Source organism: Megalobrama amblycephala, linkage group LG2 (assembly GCF_018812025.1).
Source record: "Megalobrama amblycephala isolate DHTTF-2021 linkage group LG2, ASM1881202v1, whole genome shotgun sequence".
In the NCBI taxonomy this organism is placed as follows: Eukaryota; Metazoa; Chordata; class Actinopteri; order Cypriniformes; family Xenocyprididae; genus Megalobrama; species Megalobrama amblycephala.
Window position 1 is genome coordinate 30,043,077 of NC_063045.1, and position 24,143 is coordinate 30,067,219.

Here is a 24,143-nt window from a genome sequence, read left to right on the forward strand (position 1 = left end):
TGTCATGCGTGTAGAGCAGAACTAACCCAGTATGGCCCAGTATAGTGGCATGATGTAAAGGTCCTCTGCCGAGTTTGTCCTGCTGATTGACGCTGGCTGAATTTTGGAGGAGGAATTCACAGGTGACGAGAGAACCCTTATACAGACACAAAGGTGATAAACACATAAGACACGTTCAAACGCTCAGCCTTTGCTGTAAATATGAAGTCAAAATAAAACAGCATTCATAATTATTTCTGTAATGTGGTGCATTACATTTTCAAATTTTAGCCAGACATTCTTTTTGGATTAACATGCATTGAATAAGATGCACTCATGATGAATCATACAATTAGACCAAGAACATTTATTATTTGAAAGTAAAAGCAATTATAACAAAAGTAAAAATCTATTGAGCATGATTAATTGCGGTATGTCGACAAAAAAAAAAAACAATAGCTAAAAAACAAAATAACAAAAAAAAAGCGAAACAAAATAATATAAACGATAAATATAAAATAAATCATGAAACAAAAAGTACAAAAAAAAAAACCCAAAACAAAAACCACAAAACGAAACCAATATGAAAAAAAAAAAAAAATAAATAAAAAAAAAAACCCACAAAAAGCAAAAATCACAAAACACCCACCCCCCCATTAGATGAATGGTGCATTTATTTGTTTTTAGCTTTTTTTAAAAAAATATATAGAGATACACTACCGCTCAAAAGTTTGGGATCGGTAAGATTTTTCATGTTTTTAAAAGAAGTTTTGTCTGCTCACCAAGGCTTAATTTATTTAATTAAAAATACAGTAAAAACAGTAATGTTGTGAAAAATTATTACAATTTAAAATAACTGTTTTCTATTTGAATATATTTTACAAAGTAATTTATTCTCGTGTTGGCAAAGCTAAATTTTCAGCATCATTACTCCAGTCTTCAGTGTCACATGATCCTTCAGAAATCATTCTAATATGATCATTAGTTCCTCAAGAAATATTTGTTATTATTATCAATGTTGAAAACAGTTGTGTACTTTTTTTTTCAGGATTCCTTGATGAATAGAAAGTTCAAAAGAACAGCATTTATCTAAAATACAAAGCTTTTGTAACATTTTACACTACCGTTCAAAAGTTTGGGGTCAGTAAGAATTTTTATTTTTATTTTTTTGAAAAGAAATTAAAGAAATTAATACTTTTATTCAGCAAGGATGCATTAAATCAATCAAAAGTGGCAGTAAAGACATTTATAATGTTACAAAAGATTAGATTTCAGATAAACACTGTTCTTTTGAACTTTCTATTCATCAAAGAATCCTGAAAAAAAATATTGTACACAAATATTTTGTACAATTGTAAACAATAAATGTTTCTTGAGCAGCAAATTGACATATTAGAATGATTTCTGAAGGATCATGTGACACTGAAGACTGGAGTAACGATGCTGAAAATTCAGCTTTGTCATCACAAGAATAAATTACATTTTAAAATATTTTCAAATAGAAAACAGTCATTTTAAACTGTAATAATATTTCACAATAATACTGTTTTTACTGTATTTTTAATTAAGTAAATGCACCCTTGGTGAGCAGACGAAACTTCTTTTAAAAACATTAAAAATCTTACCGATCCCAAACTTTTGAGCAGTAGTGTACATATACAGAAGAAAGCCCTTTCTATGCCCTGCCCAGTGCAGTTGTGTCAAAACATTCCTTAGCCGGTTGTTTGATGACTGTTTATTTGTAATAAACGCTTTAAGAAACAGTTCAACTACGGCAGCGGAGGACTATTATTCTGTTGTACGGAACTGTGGAAAAACTGAAACTGGCACTGGTTGATCTTTGGTTGACCAATTAGCGGAAAGAGGCGTTTTGTGTACACCCGTGTGAAAATCGAATATTTAAGACAAAAAACCCACACACCCACCAGAAGATTGTCAAAGGTGGTATGCGAACAGCAGCAATGTGTATGAAGCACAGAAAGGATTTTCTATAACTAGATCTCTTGAAAAAGTTGCAATTTTACACCAATTTATCAGATTTCATGTGTGAAAGTGGCTTTGGCCTTGAGCATATTCTCCTCACCCCATGAACAGCCATTATTAGTGGTGTCCTGTTCTTATCGTCTGTGTTGGTCCAGTTAACTTCGCCTCCATGTGCGAGAGCTTCAGCCATTTCGGGCAAACTGCGAGAGAAAGAGGCCCAGTACAGCTGCAGGCCGGGGGTGAACTGCTTCGGCTCACAGAAAACCATCAGATCTTTACCAGAACACTCTTCTGGAGGCTCGGAGATATGCGTCTCTGTTGTTTCTGAATGAAAGGTGAAGCCAGAGCTCGATCAATGAACAATATCACATGAGAACAAACACAAAATTTGAATAAAGAACAATCGAGCTGAATAATGACACCGTTGTTGTTTTTAAAACCTGCTTTACAGCTGGAATTGTATTCTTTTCATAACTGAAGAATTGTGCAATGTCATTTTCTTGTTTATTACTGTTAAGATGTTTTGTAAAAAGTGCTATATACATAAATGTGACATGACTTGTCTTGACAGTATAAAGTATAAAGTAGTATAAAGTTTCTTCAAACTCAAAAGCCGATGGTTAAGCTCTACTTTCCTTTTATGGAAAAGAAAATGCCTTGACATTCTGCTAAATAACTTATTTTACAAGAGAATGTTTAAGTGACATGAAAGTGCGTATATGAAGACAATTTTCATTTCTGAATTTTGAGCTATTCTTTTGGTTTGATTAATTAAAATCACTTAACGAATCACGTTAGTAAGTGTGATCATTTTTGGGAGCTTGTTTCTGCCACGATTTTTTTTTTTTTTTTTTTTTTTAATGTAATTGAAAATTCTGACTTTTCCCCCTAATTCCAGGTTTATATCTCAGACTTTTGTGGGAAAAGTCAGAATTGCAAGTTATAAACTTGGAACTGCAAGAAAAAAAACTAAAAAATACAAGCTTATATCTGAATTGCGAGAAAACATCAGAATGGCAAGTTCTAAACTTGGAATTGGAAAAAAAAAAAAAAAAAAAATCAAAATTGCACGTTATAAACTTGGAATTGCAAGAAAAAGTCAGGATTGCGAGTTTATATCTCATAATTGCGAGAAAAAAGTCAGAATTGCATGTTATAAACTTGGAATTGTGAGAAAAATGTTCAAATTTCAAGTTTATATCAGAACTGTGTGAAGAAAAAAGTCAGAATTCCAAGTTTATATCTCAGAAAAGTCAGAATTCTGAGTTATAATTAATAATCAATATTATTAGTTTATAGTCATATTGATATATAACCACAAATTTTAGGCCACATTTTACAGCACTACAAACAATCACAGCAAACCTGGAGTTTCTTTTTTAAGCTGCATTTTAAAATCTAAATTTTTATCAGCAATTTTTTTTTTCCCCCTAAATTGTGCAGGCTTCTTTCCCTGAAGCTCATGTGTTGGTCAGTGGCGATCAGACTGACCTGTGTCGTCGAGCGTGTTGGAGGAAGCACTTGTACTCAACATCTCTCTGCTTCCATCTGATTGGTTCTGCGTTTCACCGTCTGTACTTTTCACTGTCAAACAGAGATCAACTTACAGACTGACTCTTCTGCAATACAGTATGCAAACCAGCAACATCACAAAACAAAGCGTGAAACAAAACAGGAAAACGAATGGAAACATCCAAAGGAGAAAAGAAATATGCATAAGCAATGTTAAAGTTCCTTACAAGAAATGTGTGATGGGATGTTGAGCGATGGAGAGATTCTGCAATGTTTTCTTCACAGAAAAGCCAGCAGGGTGTTGATTGAGCAAATTTCAGTTAAAGAAATGTATCTATATATTACACAATAAACAGGCATAATTAGTCGATTAAATATATTATTTATATTATAATTATGTGTAATATTATTTGTTTTGTTGCATGACTGTTGAATTTCACGGAATTCCAATTCAGTAAATTTCTCTTCCTGTCATTCAATTCAAAATCCTGTAGAATCTGTGACCAGTTCAATTCAAATTCGTACTCATGAAATAAAAGTGTGACATTCTGAATATTGCTCAACCGTGACACTGAAATAAGACAGCGGGAGGGACACAGACAGCTGTACTTACAATGACGTGGCTTGGCGGAGGAGTTAAAGTAGGAGAAGAGAGAATCAAGCTCATCTACACAGAAGAGAGACTCGAGGTGCGCTTCAGCAACACAAAAGCCGGGAGCAGGGTTAGGATCGTACAAACAGAGAGGAGCAGAAACACAGAGTAAAAGCATTTCGTTGAGCCTCAGGCCCCGTTCACATCATCAACTAGAGGTCTTCTCGGGTCCTAAGATCTGTATCCGACATGAATAATTTCTTACCTGAACGCGACGTGCATAAATTAACTTTTAAAAATGAAAAAAATTCGAGACAGACCCAATAAAATTAGACGAGAGTCTGCCCCAACGGCAATTTTTTCAAAAACCTGACTAGACTTTAATGTAAAAGAGGCATCGATGTTAAAGTGTAGATTTCAAAGTATTCCCATCTTCCTACCATATTCATTCTCCGGTCCTTCTTTGTAACCTTTACGTTAGATGTGTTGTTAAGTCATGTTGCCAGATAGCCAATAGCTACTCTGTGTATGTCAAAAATGTGGGAAAATATGCTTTGTGTGGATTTTCACAAATTGTTTTGTTTGAAAAACTTTTTTTCTTAGCTGGGAAGAGCAATTCCAAGAAGATAAACAGTTCACAAGCTTAACGTTGAACTTCAGACGACAAGGAAAATTACATTAACGTTAATATTAACAGGCAAATGCCTATTGCAGGGGATAATAACGTTGTCATTTCTTGGGTCCAATCAGTAAAAAGCACATTTATTTATAAGACCCAAGGCGGCTAATATCAGACTCAAGGCACTCGTCAAAGTTTTGGACCTAGTCGAGTCTCTGGTGGGGATGGGAATCAAAAACCAAATCCAATTCTGGAATCGTATACTTAAGGTCAGAAATTGAATATTTGTTATAAAATTCTCAATTTGCTCTCTTGCGCTTGAACAGACAAATATACACAAAATTATGTCAAAATATCCATGTAAAAACAGTCTTAAAGGTGCCCTAGAACCTTCTTTCACAAGATGTAATGTAAGTCTAAGGTGTCCCCTGAATGTGTCTGTGAAGTTTCAGCTCAAAATACCCCATAGATTTTTTTAATTAATTTTTTTTAACTGCCTATTTTGAGACATCATTAACTATGCACCGATTCAGGCTGTGGCCCCTTTAAATCTCGTGCTCCCTGCCCCCCATGCATTATACAGACTGCAAGTGTTTACAAAAGAAAATAGCGACAGCTCTGGTCTCCGTGAATACAGTAATAAACAATGGTAACTTTAACCACATTTAACAGTACATTAGCAACATGCTAACGAAACATTTAGAAAGACAATTTACAAATATCACTAAAAATATCATGTTATCATGGATCATGTCAGTTATTATCGCTCCATCTGCCATTTTTCGCTATTGTTCTTGCTTGCTTACCTAGTCTGATGACTCAGCTGTGCACAGATCCAGACGTTAATACTGGCTGCCCTTGTGTAATGCCTCGAACATGGGCTGGCATATGCAAATATTGAGGTCATACATATTAATGATCCCGACTGTTACGTAACAGTCTGTGTTATGTTGAGATTCGCCTGTTCTTCGGAGGTCTTTTAAACAAATGAGATTTACATAAGAAGGAGGAAACAATGGAGTTTGAAACTCAATGTATGTCTTTTCAATGTACTGAACTCGTGTTATTTAACTATGCCAAGGTAAATTAAATTTTTGATTCTAGGGCACCTTTAAAGTGCCCCTATTATGCTATTTTAAAAGTTCCTAATTTTGTTTTGAAGGGCTCCTACAATAGATTTACATGTATACGTATTAAAAAAAAACACTTGAATTATCTCATAATATACACTCTAAAAGTAATTCGGGGGACCAGTCACCACAACTTAAATAAATGCATGGTTGCAAGTTAAAAATTCTAATTCATTATGTTAATTAAACCTTTTAAGTTGCAAACATTATTTTGTTGAGTTCTGTTGACATAATAATGTTGATCATTACATCAACTTAATATTGTTTGTAATTTAAACAAATTTCTGCATTAATTGGCTTTTTTTAAAAAAAATAAATAAATAAATTAAGTTGTAGTAACATAAAGAAATTGCCTTGATAACTTCAGAAATTAGGCAGTGGATTTCTAGTTCCCAGCATGCTTTGCATAGGACTGGATAAGTAGATTAAACATTGAAACTAAGTGTTAATTTATTTGTTTTTAGTAAAGGGATAGACCTATTAGTCTTTAATGCTGTTATGTTTGACATTTAAAAGAGTTTCTGTAATGTTGAAGTTTTTGTGGTTACCATTGTGTTGAAGAATAGATGAAGGTAAACACTACATTGACTCTAAGCAACGGCTGTGCTAATGCCAGTGACAATAGACCTATTTTGTGTTTGCAAACAGCAATGGCGTTGTGGAAGCCAAAGAACAAAAGAATTTTTTAAAAAAATGTTTATTTTGAGTTTATATCTCACAATTCAGACTTTTTTTCTTGCAAATCAGTTTATATCCCACAATTCTTGGAAGGAAAAACAAAATTGTGAGATACACTCAGTATTCTTTTCCTCAGAATTGTGAGTTTATATCCCACAATTCTGACTTTTTTATCCTCAGAATTGTGATATTGTGATATAAACACAATTTTGAGTTATAAAATCTGAACTAGGAGATAAAAACATGTAAATGCAAAAATATTATAGGCTATGTTTAAAAGTTATCTATGTAAAATGTTATAGGTTTAAATAATATTTCATACTGTAACTGCTATGTATGTATGTCCCCTATAAACTGCATATGTGAATATTACATAGACTTACTGTTTACATCAAATTATAGACTATAATTTGTAGACTAATCATTGCAGGCTCCTTGTGTAAGTGTTCTTTAGGCTGCCTATTTTTTGTTCATGGTTTCCAGCTGCAACAGAATGTTTTGCAAAAAGACACAAATATGTTTGATATCTAAATGTTTTTTTTTGTTTTTTTACCTTTTTGCTGTTGAAACTGAGAATCGATCAGCAGAATTGGAATCGCTAAAATTCAAACAATACCCAACCCTAGTCTCAGGTCGGGCCTTGGGTTTTCGTATTGAAGTGGACCTGTGAAGACCTCTACCATGAACATCCGTCTATGGTGATTACACCACTTGGATGATGATAGATGATAATACCAGCTAAACGGGGTCATGGCAAGACAAAGCAAAGGTTAAATCGAATCAGCAGAGGGTCCAAGTTGCAGGATCGAGAAGACGGATCACACTGGGGTTTGATCAGACCTGATGATCTACTCACCAGAGGAACCAGAGGCTGGACGGGGTTTTGATGTTGACGGTCCACTTGTAGGTTGGGCATCCGAGCAGCCGCTGAGACGTTTATCTTGCTTACTGAGTGATAACACCTTCTGTCTGATCTCATCTTCTGACCGTCTCTGTATAAACCTTCGCTCCACATACTTGGCTTTAATGTAGGCCTCCACCTCATGCCTGTGGGTCACAAGACACAAACAGTGAACTTTTACACTTGAAAATTATTTTTTGTTTTCCTTAATTTCCATACATTTTCTATAAAGTAATCTTGGTTTAAATTGATCCATGTTTAATACTGTTCATACTTCACTAAATATCTTTGGCACCACAGCTACACAGCTACAAATGTAAAAAAAACAAAAAAACAATTACAATTATTTTGTTATGCTTTTGAAATATTTTTTTAATGTTTTTTTTTTTTTATGTTGTTGTGCTCACCAAGGCTGCATTTATTTGATCAAAAATACAATACAAACAGCAATATTGTGAAATATTATTACCATTTAAAATAGCTGTTTTCTATGTGAATATATGTTAAAATGTAATTTATATCTGTGATCAAAGCTGAATTATAAGCTTTTTTTTTATTTTTTACCTGGGATCTCCTGGTTGTGGTTTTCTGGATCCTAGTTCTTCTCGTCGAGCCTCGTATATCTGATTTATGACACCATTTCCCAGCTCACACATCAACTTAATAAAAAAAAGGAACTGTATTATTCAATAATATACAAGAACTGTTTCCCCAAAAAACTGGACCATTTTAGAAGAGGAAAAAATCCTTTTGAAAAATCTTGACAGAAACGAAGATGTGTATTTTTCCTATTTGAACTGACAGACAAACTCTGCAAAGCTTAAACCTGGTGCAATGACATGTCTGAAAACGATCAATGAATTCAAGTGTATGAGGTAATGAGATGTTTACAAGATGAAAGAGATGGACAGATGCTCATATGCTCTAACAAACATCTGTCGATCCACATCCATATGTTCATTATGTCAGGACTGAAGCCTCGTGTCTCACCTTGAGCAGTTCAGGCTCCCATGTGTCCAGCGTTAGAGATCTGACCTTAGAAAAATGGACTCCAAGACTCCTGACAAACCAAAAATATATTGTGTAATTATATGTATACAGTGGAAACCAGATATTTACATACACTTCAGAAAAAACACAAAAACTTTTTTTTCCTTTACGGTCATACTGTACATTAAATCAGAGTAAACTTTTTCTGTTTTAGATCAATAAATATTAATATATTTTTTGCATTTGTTAAATGTCAGAATCGAGTGAGGGCGAATTTTTATGTATTTTCTTTTATCACTTTCATCAAAGTCAGAAGTATACATACACTTCCTTAGTATTTGGTAGAATTGCCCCGAAACTGTTTCACTTGGGCCAAACATTTTGGGTATCCTTCCACAAGCTTTCTACAATAGTTTGCTGGAATTTTGGGCCACTCCTCTTTACAGAACTGGTGTAACTGGGTCAGGTTTGTAGGCCTTCTTGCTCGCACTTGCCTTTTCAGTGCCGCCCACAAATTTTCTATGGGATTGAGATCAGGGCTTTGTGATGGCCAATCCAATACCTTGATTTTGTTGTCCTTAAGCCACTTTGTAACTAATTTGGAGGTATGCTTGGTGTCATCGTCCATTTGGAAGACCCATTTGCGTCTCCAGAATTTAAGATTTTTGTCCCCATGTGCAGTTGCAAACTGTAGTCTGGCTTTTTTATGGTGGTTTTGAAGTAATGGCTTTCTCTTCCCAGAGTAACTTGTCAGCTCATGGTGGTACAGGACTCGTTTTACTGTGGATAATGACACTGTCTTGCCAGTTTCAGCCAGCATCTTCACAAGGTCTTTTGCTGTTGTCCTGGGGTTGATTCGCACATTTCGCACCAAAAAAAGTTCCTCTCTGGGAACCATCTCCTTCCTGAGCGGTATGATGGTTGTACATTCCCATGTTTTTTATACTTGCGTATTATTGTCTGTACGGATGAACGTGGGACCTTCAGGCATCTGGAAATTGCACCGAAGGATGAGCCACTCTTGTGGAGGTCCACAATTCTTTTCCTGATGTCTTGGTTGATTTGTCTTGATTTTCCCATGATGTCAAAGAAAGAGGCTCTGTGTTTGAGGTGTGCCTTTTTATGCATCCACAGGTGTGCCACCAATTAACTCAAATGGAATCAATTAACCTATCAGAAGCTTCTTCAGCACAGAATGGAATCATCTGGAGTTTCTTTTTGTTTAAAAGACACAATAAACTTTGTGTATGTATACTTCTGACATTGATGAAAGTGATAAGAAAAATACATAAAAATTCTCCCTCGCTCGATTCTGACATTTAACAAATGCAAAAAATATGTTAATATTTATTGATCTAAAACAGAAAAAGTTTACTCTGATTTAATGTATGACAGTAAAGAAAAAAAAGTTGTATTTTTTTCTGAAGTGTATGTAAATATCTGGTTTCAATACACACACAACCGATATTTCGGCAAAGCTAAGGCAATATATAGGCCGACAGTTGTCTTTTTTTAATTATTGTCTTTGTATGAAACATTTTTCTGTTTGGCCAATGTGTCAGCTCTGTGCTGTGCTATGATGCATATATATATGGTCAATATATTTAATCGACTAATTATGCCTGTTTATTGTGTAATATATAGATACATTTCTTTAACTGAAATTTGCTCAATCAACACCCTGCTGGCTTTTAACTGCTTTTATAGTTGCCCACTGACATATTCTTGTCATATTTACTGTGTGCTGTATGTAAAATTTGAACTTCCTTGTCTTTATTTGGAAAAAAAAACAAACAAAAAAACATGCTGCCTTCACGTGTTATCTGAATTATTGTAAATTGGACATGAATGCCCTCTCAAGTCGTATTTACCACTGGGAAGCTCAGGAATAATTTTGATACCCAAGTTCCCGAGTTGGGCAGGCCACAAATTTTAAACATTTGTATTGTATGTTTTATAGACAGTGAAAATAGCCTGTATTTGACCGAAATTCCAGAATTGTCAGCAGTCTGACTATCAAGAGAGTACGGTGAATGTTTATTTGGTTGTTAATGAATGGGACGCTAGATATCATTTTGGCTTTCATAAGATTTTCTGGCATGGGAACCCCAGGCTAGCAACCTTGTGTGCAGCACTCGCAAGAGGGAACCATTTAAGCTATGAATTATCAAGATGAGCAAAACCCCCAGAGACTCCTGAGAGGGGGGGAGGATGGAGACCCAGTGGGACAGTTACACCGGTAACGGCTAGGACAGAAAATAAGACTATAAGAAAGCTGGAGCAAACAACATTGACTGGAGAGGATTTCACAGCAAAATGCCATTGCAGCAAAATTTTCAAAAACATCAGAGGGCTCAAGATACACCAGAGCAAGTCCAGGTGAAGAACAACAGTGGCTCAAGTGCAGCACATGGATCTAGTGTCCAGAGAGACGAAGGAGAGCTCCAGCCAGAAAGCACACCACAGAGCTGAAGATCTCTTCGCACTCAAGTCGCCCCGACACCAGCGACTCAATCAAGTAAGCCACTCTCCAGTTTTCCCTATCCATTCACTGAGGAAAGAGAGGATCAAATGGCCAAGAGCCTCGGACAACACCACATGGACGCAGTTAGATGGCATTCTGGAAGCCGCTTCAATGGGCTCAGTCCACAGAAAAATCGACTCGCTCAAAACCATCACATACAACCTTGCCAAAGAATAATTTATCCCAATCAAGCAGAGAGAGCAGCCCCAACTACCTCAGCAACCAAACAGGAGGGAAAGGGAGATGCATCGTCTGAGGAAGGAAATATAAGCACTCAACAAACTGTTTAAAACCAGCTTGCTCGCTGAAAAGGAAGGTATAAAAGATTTAACAAGAAAGCTGTGGGAACAGCTGTGCAAGCTTCGTAGGGTAGAACACCTTCCACAGCAGAGGAAGATGAAAGAGAAGAGACGAGCACAGTTTGTAAAAGACCCGTATGTTTTCATATAAGTGGTATACCATACAGTATAAGGCATATAAGAAAAGCCCGAAATTCTGTGAAGGTTGTGGAAGAAGATTGAGGAAGGTTCAATTCCAGCAAGCTGGAAGCTGGCAGAGGGATGTTTTATCCCAAAAGAACAGGGTTCCTCCACAATCGCCCAGTTCAGGTCAATCTCCCTCCTGAGTGTGAAATGCAAAGTTTTTTCTCTGCGCTTGCAAGTTGACCACCTTCATGATGCAGAATAATTACATCAATACTTCCATCCAGAAAGGCGGTATCCCAGGCTTTTCAGGCTATCTGGAACACACATCAATGATCAGCCAGTTGATCTAAAAGGCCAAACAGAAGAAAGGCGATCTAACAGTGGTCTGGTTAGATCTAACGAACACCTATGAATCTATCCCACACAATCTCATCCAGCTTGGACTCAACCATTACCACATCCCATTTGCTATTCAAAAAATGATCACCAGCAATCTAGGAGGGATCAAACTGTGGTTTACATCAGCCCAGTGGAAAACCAATTGGCAGGATTTCCATAAGGGAATTCCAATGGGATGCACCATCTCCCTTACCCTCTTTATAATGGGCATTAACCTTCTAATAACAGCAGTGGAAAGCATAACCTACGGCAAAGTTGTCATTTAAGGCCAGAAAGTCCTGAAGGCTGGTGATCAGGAAGGGCAAAGTCACAAGTAAATTTGACCTCCAAGTTCAAGGTGAGGTCTTTCTATCCATTGAGGACAGCCATATAAAGTGCTTGGGAAAGTGGATCAATACATCATTGAAAGATGGTGCCAATATTGCAGAAGCTGTGAAGCAAACCGAAGAATGGTTGAGGAAGATCGACAGGTCCAGACTCCCCAGAAAATTCAAAACCTGGCTGTATCAGCTCGGCCTTCTACCCAGGCTTATTTGGCTCCTCACACTCTTATGAGTTCCCCATAACAGTGGTAGAAGGCATCAAGAGGAAAACCAACAAACACTGAGAGCTCTAATGAAATCCGAGAGCTCTCTGACCCCTCCACAGACAGCAATTTAAGTACCACTTTCAAGGCCCAGAAAGGTAGTAAAGACATCATTAAAATAGTCCATGTATCTACAGTGGTTCAACCTTAATTTTATGAAGCGATGAGAATACTTTTTGTGCGCAAAAACAAAACAAAAATAACGACTTTATTCAACAATTTCTTATCTTCCCTGTCATTCTGCTATGCTGTTTATGTTAAAGACACAGTGCATTGCTTCCAGGTTCTACGTCAGAATGGCAGTTCATTATTGGCCAGCTCCTGTGTCAGCATCACACGCATACGTTGTGCTGCTCACGTGAATGGCGTTGGCCAATACTGAGTTGCTGTTTTGACGTAGAACCTGGAAGCGATGCATTGTGTAGTCACATGTAAAATTTTAATGATGTCTTTACTACCTTTCTGAGCCTTGAAAGTGGTACTTAAATTGGGGTCAGAGAGCTCTCAGTTTTCAACAAAAATACATTAATTTGTGCTCTGAAGATGAATGAAGGTCTTACGGGTTTGGAACGACATGAGGGTGAGTAATTAATTACTGAAATTTCATTTTTGTGTGAACTAACCCTTTAATTCATTTTTGTTTTTTAACAATTTACTTATTTGTGAAAAATACGATAAGACTACAGAATCTCTCTTATTTTTACAGATTTATTTGGGATTTTTCAAATAATTAATTTTCTAATAATTAACTTCTAATTCAGTAAACATTACGTAAAATAAATATGAATTTCATTTTTAGCAATTGTTATGCAGGTGTTTATTATTATTATTTACATTTTTTTGTGATATATATATATATATATAAAAACACAAATATCAGCCACCATGCTCTCTAAAATATCAGCATCAACCATAAAAAACAAAAACACAAAAACAAAACAATATCGGTGAACCACTACTCTGAAGAATAACTGCAGTAAAGTGTTGGCAGACACACACCTGTGTATTCCAGAGCACTGTATGCAGAGAGTGATGCCCAGATTGATGCTCGCCCAGCGCGGGTCCGGCTGCCCACAATCACAGCAGCTGTTGTTTCCGGCTATGGCCATGACCCTTTGCAGCGCACTTTCACCCTTAAGAGACTTCTCCTTCGCATCGCCACCAGAGTCCAGACTGCCTGTAGATGTAGACGACTTTCTGTCCATCTTCTGCCAAGCACATTCCACTGTTATCAAAGCGCTGATGGTTGTCATAGCATCTCTAGCTTGGCATAAAGTAGGTGAATGAAATAGTAAGTGAGGTACCTCTACGTCCTCTGCTTTGTCCCTGAAGGCTGTAGCGATACTGTTTTGGACGGCTTTGATCCAGGCCTGCCTGAGTTTTTCAGAATCCGCTTGCATCATACAGCTCCTTTAGTAGAAAGAACATCAACTATCTGTACAGTTATGCACTGCAAAATAATCATACAAGAATCAGTATTTTGTCTTTTTTAGTGAAATATGATCTTTTATTTAAAAAAAAAAAAAAAAAAAAAAAAAAAAAAAAATCACAAAAATCTAACCTTTCACTTGAAGTAAAAGACTTAAAAGTAGAGGGAAAAAATTGCATTGTGAAATATATATATTTTTTCCCTCCAAAACAGAGCCACAATTATTGAAATTCTTTTTAGCACACCAGGGTCACTAGGAACATATTATCCAACTATGACTTCCTGTTTCAAAGGGTATAAATTTGAGGAAACACAAAGGCCAAATAAGGCCGAAGGCCTTAATCATCCATCACAAGGGGTAAAACCTTAACAGACAATTCAGGTGTTCAAAAAATAAACATGACTTTGTGTTCCATGCAAAAATAAAACTGATCAGAGTGATCATAATTGTGTTCTTATACTCACTTTGTTGGAGAAACAACTTCAAAACAGAATCTGCGCTCAATGTCCTCGCAGTGTTTGACGGTGCATAACCGCAAGTCTTCCACCACAACTGTAGGGTTATCCTGAAATATAATACCAAAACGACTGCTAAAAACACAGCCGAAGTTTGACATTTTTGTTTGTACTTTCATATTATCCAAGGATTACCTTAAATTTTTTTTGGTACACTAGCTGATTGTTCTGAATGGAGAACCATCGCCTGCAAAGAAAGTGCAAATAGCAACAATGAAAATGTTGTTGATGTGTATGTGATTAACTGGAAGTACCCACTAACCATTAGTTACTGCTGTAAGGAGACACAGTATGAATGCATGTCTTGTCACTGACCTGTTCCATGTTTTGAAGGCATTACTGGCCCTCTTGAACAGATATCCCTCCATGACAATCCCATTTTCTGCATCCACATTGTACTCCAGCTTAGTGTCGTCATTTGAGAAGTCCTGAGCAGAAAAGGCAAAAAAAAAAAAAAAGGAATTGAATTGAATCAGTCAATATCAATAAACATACTGTATAAACACTCCACACACATTTTGGCTGACAACACGATGCACACTCAATGTTTTGCTAATGGACGATAGATAGATGATAAAAGCACAAGATCACAAGAAGAACATTATACTTGAACTTAGTATCTGTCAAATCATGGAGTAACCCGAGGTTAAGTGGTTTGCTTGTAACAACAGCTAACACTTTAAAAGCCCAGGGGTCCGTTCTTCATACCTCGCTTAATACATCTTAGATGATTTAACAGATGGCAGAATGCAAGTTTTGCGACTGAAGGCAAAAGTACTGTTTTTTTTTTCTTCATTTTTTCATTGCATGCATTACTATTGAAATGACTGTATTTTGTCAGTGAAATTCAGCTGAGCAATTGTAAATGTGACAGCTTTACACTATACACTTGTTCAGAAACCAAAATGGCCAATTACAAATACCAATAATTAGATGTACGAATAGTGAATTTATTTACAGTGCACTAGGCATGACATCACAGCACTGTACGAAATCGTGATAAGCACTCTGACCACTCATTGTTGTTCACTTTAAGGATAATCTAAGATCCCTGCTTCCTGTAGATGTCATGTGAGCTGGGCTGAGCTCAGACTAGTTAAGTCAAGCCCAGCTGAGTTCAGACTAGCAAAGCCCCAGTAATACTAGAGCGTCACTGGATCCTGTGTTTTTGTCTGGCTGTTTTATCATGGAGTGAAACCTCAAACAACTGAAGACAGATAAGCGTGACATACTAGTAGATGAGGTTAGTTTACAGCCTGATCCGTATGTTGCGTGAATCCAGTTTGATCTGCTCTGGACCGCACTAGTCTTAGATACTCTTACGTCACATCTCCAGTGAACAGAACAGAACTCACAAATGGTAAGATACCCAAATCATCATCCATTTAGCAGACCCTTTTTTCAAAGTGACCTACAGACACTTAACCAGCGGGAGTTTTGGTTCATTTCAGGGGTTTGAGAGTGGTTAGCAAAAAGTTTGTCCGCTCTGAAATAATTCAGCCCCCCTTTTAAGTGTGCTTACAGCATGCATGAGAATGTAACAATTATTGTATTTTAATAATGTCAACACGAGAAATATCAAATATGTTTGCATTTTTACAGGCTACCATACAAAAGCAATGACACATTGACACATGATGAGCCATTTATACCGTTTTATGCAAATAACAAAACAAGGAGCGTATTTAAATAATAATAATAATAATAATAATAATAATAATAAAAAATTTATAATACTTTGCAGTTAAGGTTTAATTTGTTAAAAGCATTAGGTACCATTAAATAATTATGAACAATATTATAATCTATGTTACATTCTAGGTTGACTTTAAATATATAATAAGTATCATACATTTTCTATACAATCATACAGTTTCTATGCAAGTTCTATACATTAATACATTAAAGTTATATTAAATGTTTTTTGAACAAATATGAATTAACAAAAGCATATTTATACATTAACATTAATAAATTATGTAAAAATAATGCCGAATGCATTAATTAAAGTTCTATGTTGCAGAAATATATGAAAACTGCACCATTTAATTGTAATTAATTAATTAATTAAAAATTGTGTTTATTTTTGTTGTTTAAATGAATAAATATATAAACAAGAATAATAATATGAATATTAAAATTTACAATATTAATGCTCAGAGTGTGAATGGAAAGTGGACTGAGACCTGAAGTGGGCTAAAATGAGATCTGAATCCACTTTCAAGGCCAGTGACAGTGTGAACGATAACAGAACTGGGTTCTCTGTCACTTTTTGATCCACCTACAACAATCTACCTCTACATGACCTACAGACCATGGCATTCAGCATGACCCTTTGCTTGTATGTTTACAGTAGGACAAGCAAAATGGAAACAACAGCACCAACTGTTATTAAAAAGCAGATTTGGTTTCCATTTCTTAGTAACCTGATCAAGCCATGAGCTGATATGTGAGCCTGTCGGCTTAATATATACAGGGTGCCAGGACCAAAGAATAGGGCTACAGCTGTTACCAAAACCACAGAATAGCCTACTGAACCTGGAGCTCTTCCTTTAGCTCAGATATTCCAGATATAAATGAATTTAGCGATGTGAAAATATTATATTATATAATATTATATACACATGAATTTATCATACTTTTCCAATTTTTCATACCACTGTATTTTCTTGATGGTTACACAACTTGCCTTTTTTGAGCTATTAAAAGTAAATTATTTTTCAAAAAAATCATCTTTTCATCATAATGGACATCCATATTTGTCACTGACACAGCACAGCAGTACCAGCTATAAAAAAACTGATCACTAGATGCATAAAACAGTCATTTACAAAATAAAATTAGCCATGTAGCTTCAATGCAAACCTGTACTTATGTATATAACATAGCATTCATTATGAAAATCCCATCCTGAAGAACTAATGCTACATAATAAAAGAAAACACATCAAAACAAGAAAACCAAACAACAGATTACATAAGATGATGACCTGACGTCTAAATTAAAAAATGTCAGTATTTAGGCAAGATATCACACCAAGCTCCCAAGAGGCAATAAGAGACATTTGCTTTTAGCACATCTCAAAGTCAAAACAATAGTAAGATTAACTCACCAGATACCACACATAGTGGAACCTACTGAAGATCTTCATGCCGAAGACAACAGCGTGCGTGCGTGTGTGTTTCTATGTGTGTGTGTGTTTCAGCAGTGCATCTAACTTCCAAACATTATTGTAACAGTCCTGTCAGTATTGACTACGATCACCTGAACTGAAATGAGCCTCTACACACTGTACATAATGCGTGTTTGAGTGTGTACCTACATGTATACGAAGACTGAGACGGGCATAAGGCTTGGTAACCATTGCTAGCTCCTCCCCTTCAGGAAAGCTCTAGTATGTGTGTGCGTGTGTGTGGTCGATGAATGAATTAATTAACTGTGGCTCATGGGTTAGATTCACCAATCCAAGAAGAGCATTAAACATTTACACTGTCGGCAATGCACTTTGGTACAGCTCTGTTTTGAGTATTTTCTTCCAGAGTGCAAGTACAGTAGTATGATTAACTCTTTATTCTACAGTTACAACCACCATAAACAAACTTCAATGTGTTTTTGACAACTTGTCAATCATTTTTAAATGGGGCTGTCAATGTTAACACATTAACACGTGATTTATTAAAAATACTTAACGTGTTAAAATAATTTAATGCAAATAAATGAATTATTATTATTTTTTTTTTAAATCCAGTTTTTAATGTTGTTTATGTCTACATGGTGTTTTTAATATGCTTTAACACTTTTTTTGAAAATAGGCACATTTTTCAACTCCCCTAGAGTTAAACAGTTGAGTTTTATTGTTTTCGAATCCATTCAGCCAATCTCCAGGTCTGGCGGTACCACTTTTAGCATAGCTTAGCATAGTTCATTGAATCTGATTAGACTGTTAGCATCTCGCTCAAAAATGACCAAAGAGTTTCAATATTTTTCCTATTTCGGCTGAATGGATTCGAAAACGATAAAACTCAACTGTTTAACTCTAGGGGAGTTGGAAAATGAGCCTATTTTCAAAAAAAGTGGAGTGTTACTTTAAGGGAAACCACGTGCAAATTCATCAGTCGGTATTTTCTCCGTAAAACTGCAGTTTACCAAAGACAGTCTCAAAAACAATGTATGTCTGCAATCGATGCAATGATCGCACATTGTATGCACAGACTTCATTTAATTCACATTGTTTCCACATATTCAGGATAATGTTTTGATTTGTCATGTGTATGTTGCTGTGTTTAGTAATTCTGAATGGATCAGTGTACTGTAGTAGGTACATGCAGTCAGTTTATTTCTTTCTTTTTCTCTCTCATATCTCCATGTGGTTCTGTAAGGTATTGCAACTTGACATGTCTAAAACATAAACAAGCTCTAAAAAGCTCTTTGCTCTTGCACTGTAAACTGAATTCTGATTTTGTGTGTGTGTGTGTGTGTGTGTGTGTGTGCTTTTGTGTGCATAAATTTATGAATTATATGGCTTTCTTATATTGTTTGGTTATTAGGCGTTCTTGTGGAGTCTCCAAGTGTCCTTTTTTGGAAAGTCACCTATATTTACCTTTAGCTTGGAGAAAATAAAATTTTGTGAGAACTGAGAATCGCCCTTCAATCTGTTGGTTTACTTTGCTGGATAAAGCAAATGATGATAAACAAGATAAATGGTGTATGCATATGCGATTAAAAAATGTATTATACTGACAGCCCTATTATTAAATTATTAAATGCAGTTGCTAGGGTGTTCCTAATGGATTTTAACAAAATGCTATGTGGTTGCTAGAGTGCTCTGAATGGTTCCTTGGGCATTGTAATCGTTTCATGATCTTCTTTTTGCCTTAAAAGGGATAGTTCACCCAAAAATGAAATTTTGATGTTTATCTGCTTACCCCCAGCGCATCCAAGATGTAGGTGACTTTGTTTCTTCAATAGAACACAAATGATGATTTTTAACTCCAACCGTTGCTGTCTGTCAGTCTTATAATGCGAGTCAATGGGAACTTCTTTCATAAGAGTACATAAAACTTGCTTAGACAAATTCAAATGAAACCCTGCGGCTCATGACGACACATTGATGTCCTAAGACACGAAACGATCGGTTTGTGCGAGAAACCAAACAGTATTTATATAATTTTTACCTCTAATACACCACTGTGTCCAACTGCGTTCAGCACTCGCTTAGTGAGGTCTGATCGCGCTCTGACAACGGCAGTGATGTCTCGCGCATATACTTCAATGAGTGCTAGACATCACTTCCTCACTAAACGAGTGCTGAATGCAGTTGGACATAGTGGTGTTTTAGTGGTAAAAAATTATATAAATACTGTTCGGTTTCTCACACAAACCGATCGTTTCGTGTCTTAGGACATCAATGTGTCGCCACGAGCCGCAGGGTTTAATTTGGACTTGTCTATGCAAGTTTTATTTACTCTTATAGTAGAAGTTCCCATCCACTCGCATTATACCACTGACAGACGGCAACGGTTGGAGTTAAAAATCATAATTTGTGTTCTACTGAAGAAACAAAGTCACCTACATCTTGGATGCGCTGGGGGTAAGCAGATAAACATCAAATTTTCATTTTTGGGTGAACTATCCCTTTAATGACAGAAATTGTCGAATCACTAATATATTATTATTATTATTATTATTATTATTATTATAAAAAAAAAAATGGATCAAATAACAATACTTGTCTTTGATAACATATGAGCTACTGAAGTAAAACCATGTCTAATTACCATAATAAATGCAAGTATCTCTAATTTGTATAGTAACGTGATTCATGCAGCATTCAGATGGAAAAGACAGAAGGGACAGACTCACCTGCAGTGCGGCCTCATATGAGCAGTCAGAAAAGAAGAGAGAGCAGGTTAACAACTGCTGATACAGTGAATGAGAGAGAGGAGGAAGAAAAGAAAAATAGAGAGATCGAGTCACACTTGACATGAGCTCAAAGTCAAGCTGGGTTGTGGCACATGCGCATGAATCACATTACAGGACCAATATGGCTTGAAAGATGAACATACAGTGGTTCACGAAGTGCCCTCAGGTTACAATATGAAAAATATAGACTTTTAAAATGCCATTTTTCTTTTTTTTTCTAATTCTGATACTACTTTAATTCAGATAAGTGCATCTTAAGGTGGAGTCATGTTGGCAAAAAATTTCACAAGAGGCAAAGTAGGTCCACTGTCCATGTAGTGAAGCATGAAACTTCAAATCAAGCTGCTTCTATAGTCCTTATGTAGCCCCACCCATTTTCAGTGTTGCGCTCATTGTGTACTGCTCTTCCGGTTTGTATTCCACAGAATGAAGGAAGGTAAGATCTTACGGATTTATGAATGAACCACTTGTTTTTAAATTTTCCCGGTCTACTGACATTCAAACATTACATCTGCTTCAAACATTACAATGCTTATGATAACTTTCGTTAACTGTAAAATAAGTAAATCCACTTCACCAGCAAATTACTCTTTGACAGCAATGCCATAAAAAATATACAGAACCACTGCAAAAGCGGAAGTTCAAACACAAAATTCAAAAGATGGCTGCCTGATTGTTTTTCTGGTGCATAAGGTCTACAGACCAATGTGGCAAAAATTGAACAATTCAAAATCCACGTGGCAAGACTTTTTGCGAAATCAAGAATTTGATATGAGGGACTTCCAGTGGCAAAAAGTTTTTAAACTGCTGTGGTGACGAAACTGGTTAAGGAATAATAAAATGTCAGTGGGAATGGTATTGACTACTGATATGTTGATATCCTGACGACCTGACAACTACACAGAACGCACTTGCCCATGCCATGTGCAAGGATTCAGTTCAAATCTCCCATCATGCTCAGAGGTAATACCGAAAGATAAGCAGCTCTACTGTAACAACAGCAACTTTATTACTTTGAGTGTTTATTAATAAACCTGAGGACAGGATATCAGGCAAAAGCTTTGTTTAAACCATTTCTAAAGGTCAAAACCAAACAAGAGAAGAGTAGAGAAAGATGATCTGTTTCAAAAAGCATCAACAACATGATTTTGTTGCTTGGTTTAAGTTTTTACCTCATTGGTCAAATAGTTTCTGATTGGCCCTGTATAGAGCGAGATGGCTGGAGATTTGTGGGTCATTAATGTTTGGAGAAGCTTTTTTTTTTTACCTTCTGTTGAATAGTCGAGTGTTTCATCTCCATATCCTTCCTCTCTTTTGTGGAATCTATCACCAGCTGATCCAGCTGAAAGACAGACATTAAAAAAAATGAAAAATATTTGTATGTGTTAAGACAGTCGACCTATGAAGCAGGTGCATATTCAATTCTAAATTCTATGAGGAAAATAATGTTTTCAAGTGTTATAATTGTTTCAAGGCAGCGAGTGAGACACCGCCTTTACCCAACTGTACTGAACTTCATAAAACTGGAATTAAAGGCCTGGTCGCCAATGAGAAGCCACTTTAAACACAAAGTCATGTGATTTGAAGATGGTCTAGTTTCCTTCATCTGCAAGGAAAACCACTTTTGCCTCATTATTTTCTTATATTCCAAGATGATGGAGGAACAATACACTGCTTCACACTGCTTAACAAATTCAAGAATGCCTTTAACTGTAAAACTTAGCCATTCATAAACTTTCCAATCGCTAAATTCAAACTGAATCCAAATTAAGAGAATATTCCACTACACAGTTAAGGAATTAAGCATTCCAACTTCTAAGCTGTGGATTGTTCTACCAAATTTTAGGTAATTATATTATTGGATACTACTATTATCCTGTACATGAACTACTACCTGATGTGTGTAAAACTGGTGATTTTTTAAAAGTTTATTTCCAAATGAGAAATTCCTATCCTATACCATTCACTTCCTATTCTACTGCCTCATCAGATCTGCAGAAGATCAAATAAAAAGATCTGTAAAGACTGCAAAGTTGTACTGAAAATATAAAGAAATATAATAAATGTGAAAACCTGGATATACAGTATGAGGAAGTCTTATTTTTAAAAAGTGTGATTTACCTGAAAAGGTCATTTAAACTCCATATGCATTTTTATAATTAATATACATTTTTATAGTTATGTTAAGCCCTAAAATATTTTATTATAGGTGTTAAAAATCATTATCCAGTAGATGACTGGAATGACTGGAAAAAACATTCAGTGATTAAAAGAGTGGGAAGCATGAAGACCATTCATCTCTTAAAACTTAACACATAGGCAGCAACGTCATTGCACCTATCAAGGCCCAGAAAGGTAGCAAAGATATCGATAAAATAGTCCATGTGACTTAAGTCGTTATTTTTGTTTTGTATTTGAACCACTGTATTCAACAATTTCTTCTCTTCTCTGTCATTCTCCCATGCTGTTTACATTGTAGATACACTGCAGCCCTTCCGGGTTGCATCATTCCGACTCATCATTGGCTGGCTCCTGCGTCAACTTCACACGCATTCGTCGTGCTGCTCACATGTACAGCATCGGCCAATACTGAGTCTGCGTTCTGGCGTAAACACGGAAGCTCTGTACTGTGTCTACAATGTAAACAGTGTAGGAGAATGACAGGGAAAAGAAGAAATTGTTGAATACAGTTGTTATTTTTGTTTTGTTTTGTTTTTGCGCACAAAAAGTATTCTCGTCACTTCATAACCACTGTAGTCACATGGACTATTTTAACAATGTCCTTGCTACCTTTCTGGGCCTTGAAATGTACAATGGCATTGCTGCCTGTGTGTGGTTCAAATACCTCTTGGATTTCATTAAAATTTGTGTTCTAAAGATGAAGGTCTTACGGGTTTGGAATGACATGAGGGTGAGTAATTAATGACAGAAATTCATTTTTGGGTGAACTAACCATTTAATCTATATTATAAGTATTTTCTTGGTCATCTGAGGGTAAAGGATCTGATGAAGAGGCTCATGGTCATAATCAGGAACTCATTCAAATTACTTGTTTACATAAGTTTTTTTTCTTTTCTTTTGGTAAAAATTTAGGAACTTGCATAAAGTTTTTTCAAAAGGGTTTGTTCAAATCACTAAACATAAGCATAACCAATAGTACTAGTGAAACTTTCCATAGAAAACACCACTTATGCTTCTTTTCTGTAGGGGAAGCCGAGGAAAGGAAGTGAAATGTAATAGGAACTTAGTGGCCTTTATTTACTAAGATACAGCGATAAAGCGATCATCCATCACCTTGTACCGTGTATGGATCCATGTCACATAAAAGAACGCGTGCAGTATGTGGGTCGAACGCTTTGTTTTGATTCACCAGGAAAGAGGCGGGCAGATGCACCGCTGATAATATCAGATGGGAAATGTTTTTCTCCGTCACAGTCACAACCTCAAGTTTCCACTCTCGATAGGTGCTTCACAAAGACTGACCACCTGACAAATCCTGTGAGCATGAATCAACTATGAGCTGCATTAACCAATGTGACTAAAAGCTATACCTATAATACTGCTATTATTTCATTAGTAACTTTTATTTTACTATGAAAGCACATATTGGAAATGTACATAATCACTCCAGATCCAACAGAAATGTCCCATGTTCATCTTCATATTTCAGTACGGCTTGCACAAATTATGAAAATAATCTTAAACATTGAGTAAGTAACACTTACGAAGCACTTAAGCTTTACAAAACGATTTATTTTTATTTAATTATTATTGTTAAATAGTTTTTTTTTTTGGGTCACTATATAATTCCCATACATCTATTTGTGATAAGTAAAAATGAGTAGATGTGTCCAAACTGAAATGAAAATAGAATAACCAGTCCATGATGAACAAAAACACAAACCTGCGAGCAGCTCCTCCATATCTCTCGACATAAGTGCTCCACTCTCTTGAGCTT

At 36.0% G+C, this 24,143-nt stretch overlaps 1 protein-coding gene across 5 annotated transcripts in view; it reads right to left on the bottom strand.

Moving 5' to 3' along the window:
• LOC125254985 (arf-GAP with coiled-coil, ANK repeat and PH domain-containing protein 2-like) overlaps nucleotides 1-24,143 on the bottom strand; it is a 53,041-nt gene that overhangs the window by 3,424 nt on the left and 25,474 nt on the right. For 3 of the 5 annotated variants that reach the window (XR_007181807.1, XM_048169863.1, XM_048169870.1), the window contains exons 9-21: nucleotides 21,453-21,527; nucleotides 14,579-14,691; nucleotides 14,399-14,450; nucleotides 14,213-14,313; nucleotides 13,623-13,728; nucleotides 13,318-13,526; nucleotides 8,385-8,454; nucleotides 7,959-8,053; nucleotides 7,350-7,540; nucleotides 4,088-4,168; nucleotides 3,454-3,546; nucleotides 2,063-2,286; nucleotides 27-136 (exon numbers count right to left, since the gene is read on the bottom strand). Coding sequence is in view for 3 of the 5 variants with exons in the window: in XM_048169863.1 (XP_048025820.1) it covers nucleotides 27-136; nucleotides 2,063-2,286; nucleotides 3,454-3,546; nucleotides 4,088-4,168; nucleotides 7,350-7,540; nucleotides 7,959-8,053; nucleotides 8,385-8,454; nucleotides 13,318-13,526; nucleotides 13,623-13,728; nucleotides 14,213-14,313; nucleotides 14,399-14,450; nucleotides 14,579-14,691; nucleotides 21,453-21,527 (1,520 nt within the window). In the remaining 2 variants the exon portion in view is untranslated. The remainder of the gene's footprint in view (nucleotides 1-26; nucleotides 137-2,062; nucleotides 2,287-3,453; nucleotides 3,547-4,087; nucleotides 4,169-7,349; nucleotides 7,541-7,958; nucleotides 8,054-8,384; nucleotides 8,455-13,317; nucleotides 13,527-13,622; nucleotides 13,729-14,212; nucleotides 14,314-14,398; nucleotides 14,451-14,578; nucleotides 14,692-21,452; nucleotides 21,528-24,143) is intronic. The other 2 variants (XR_007181810.1, XM_048169882.1) reach the window with 1 other exon arrangement.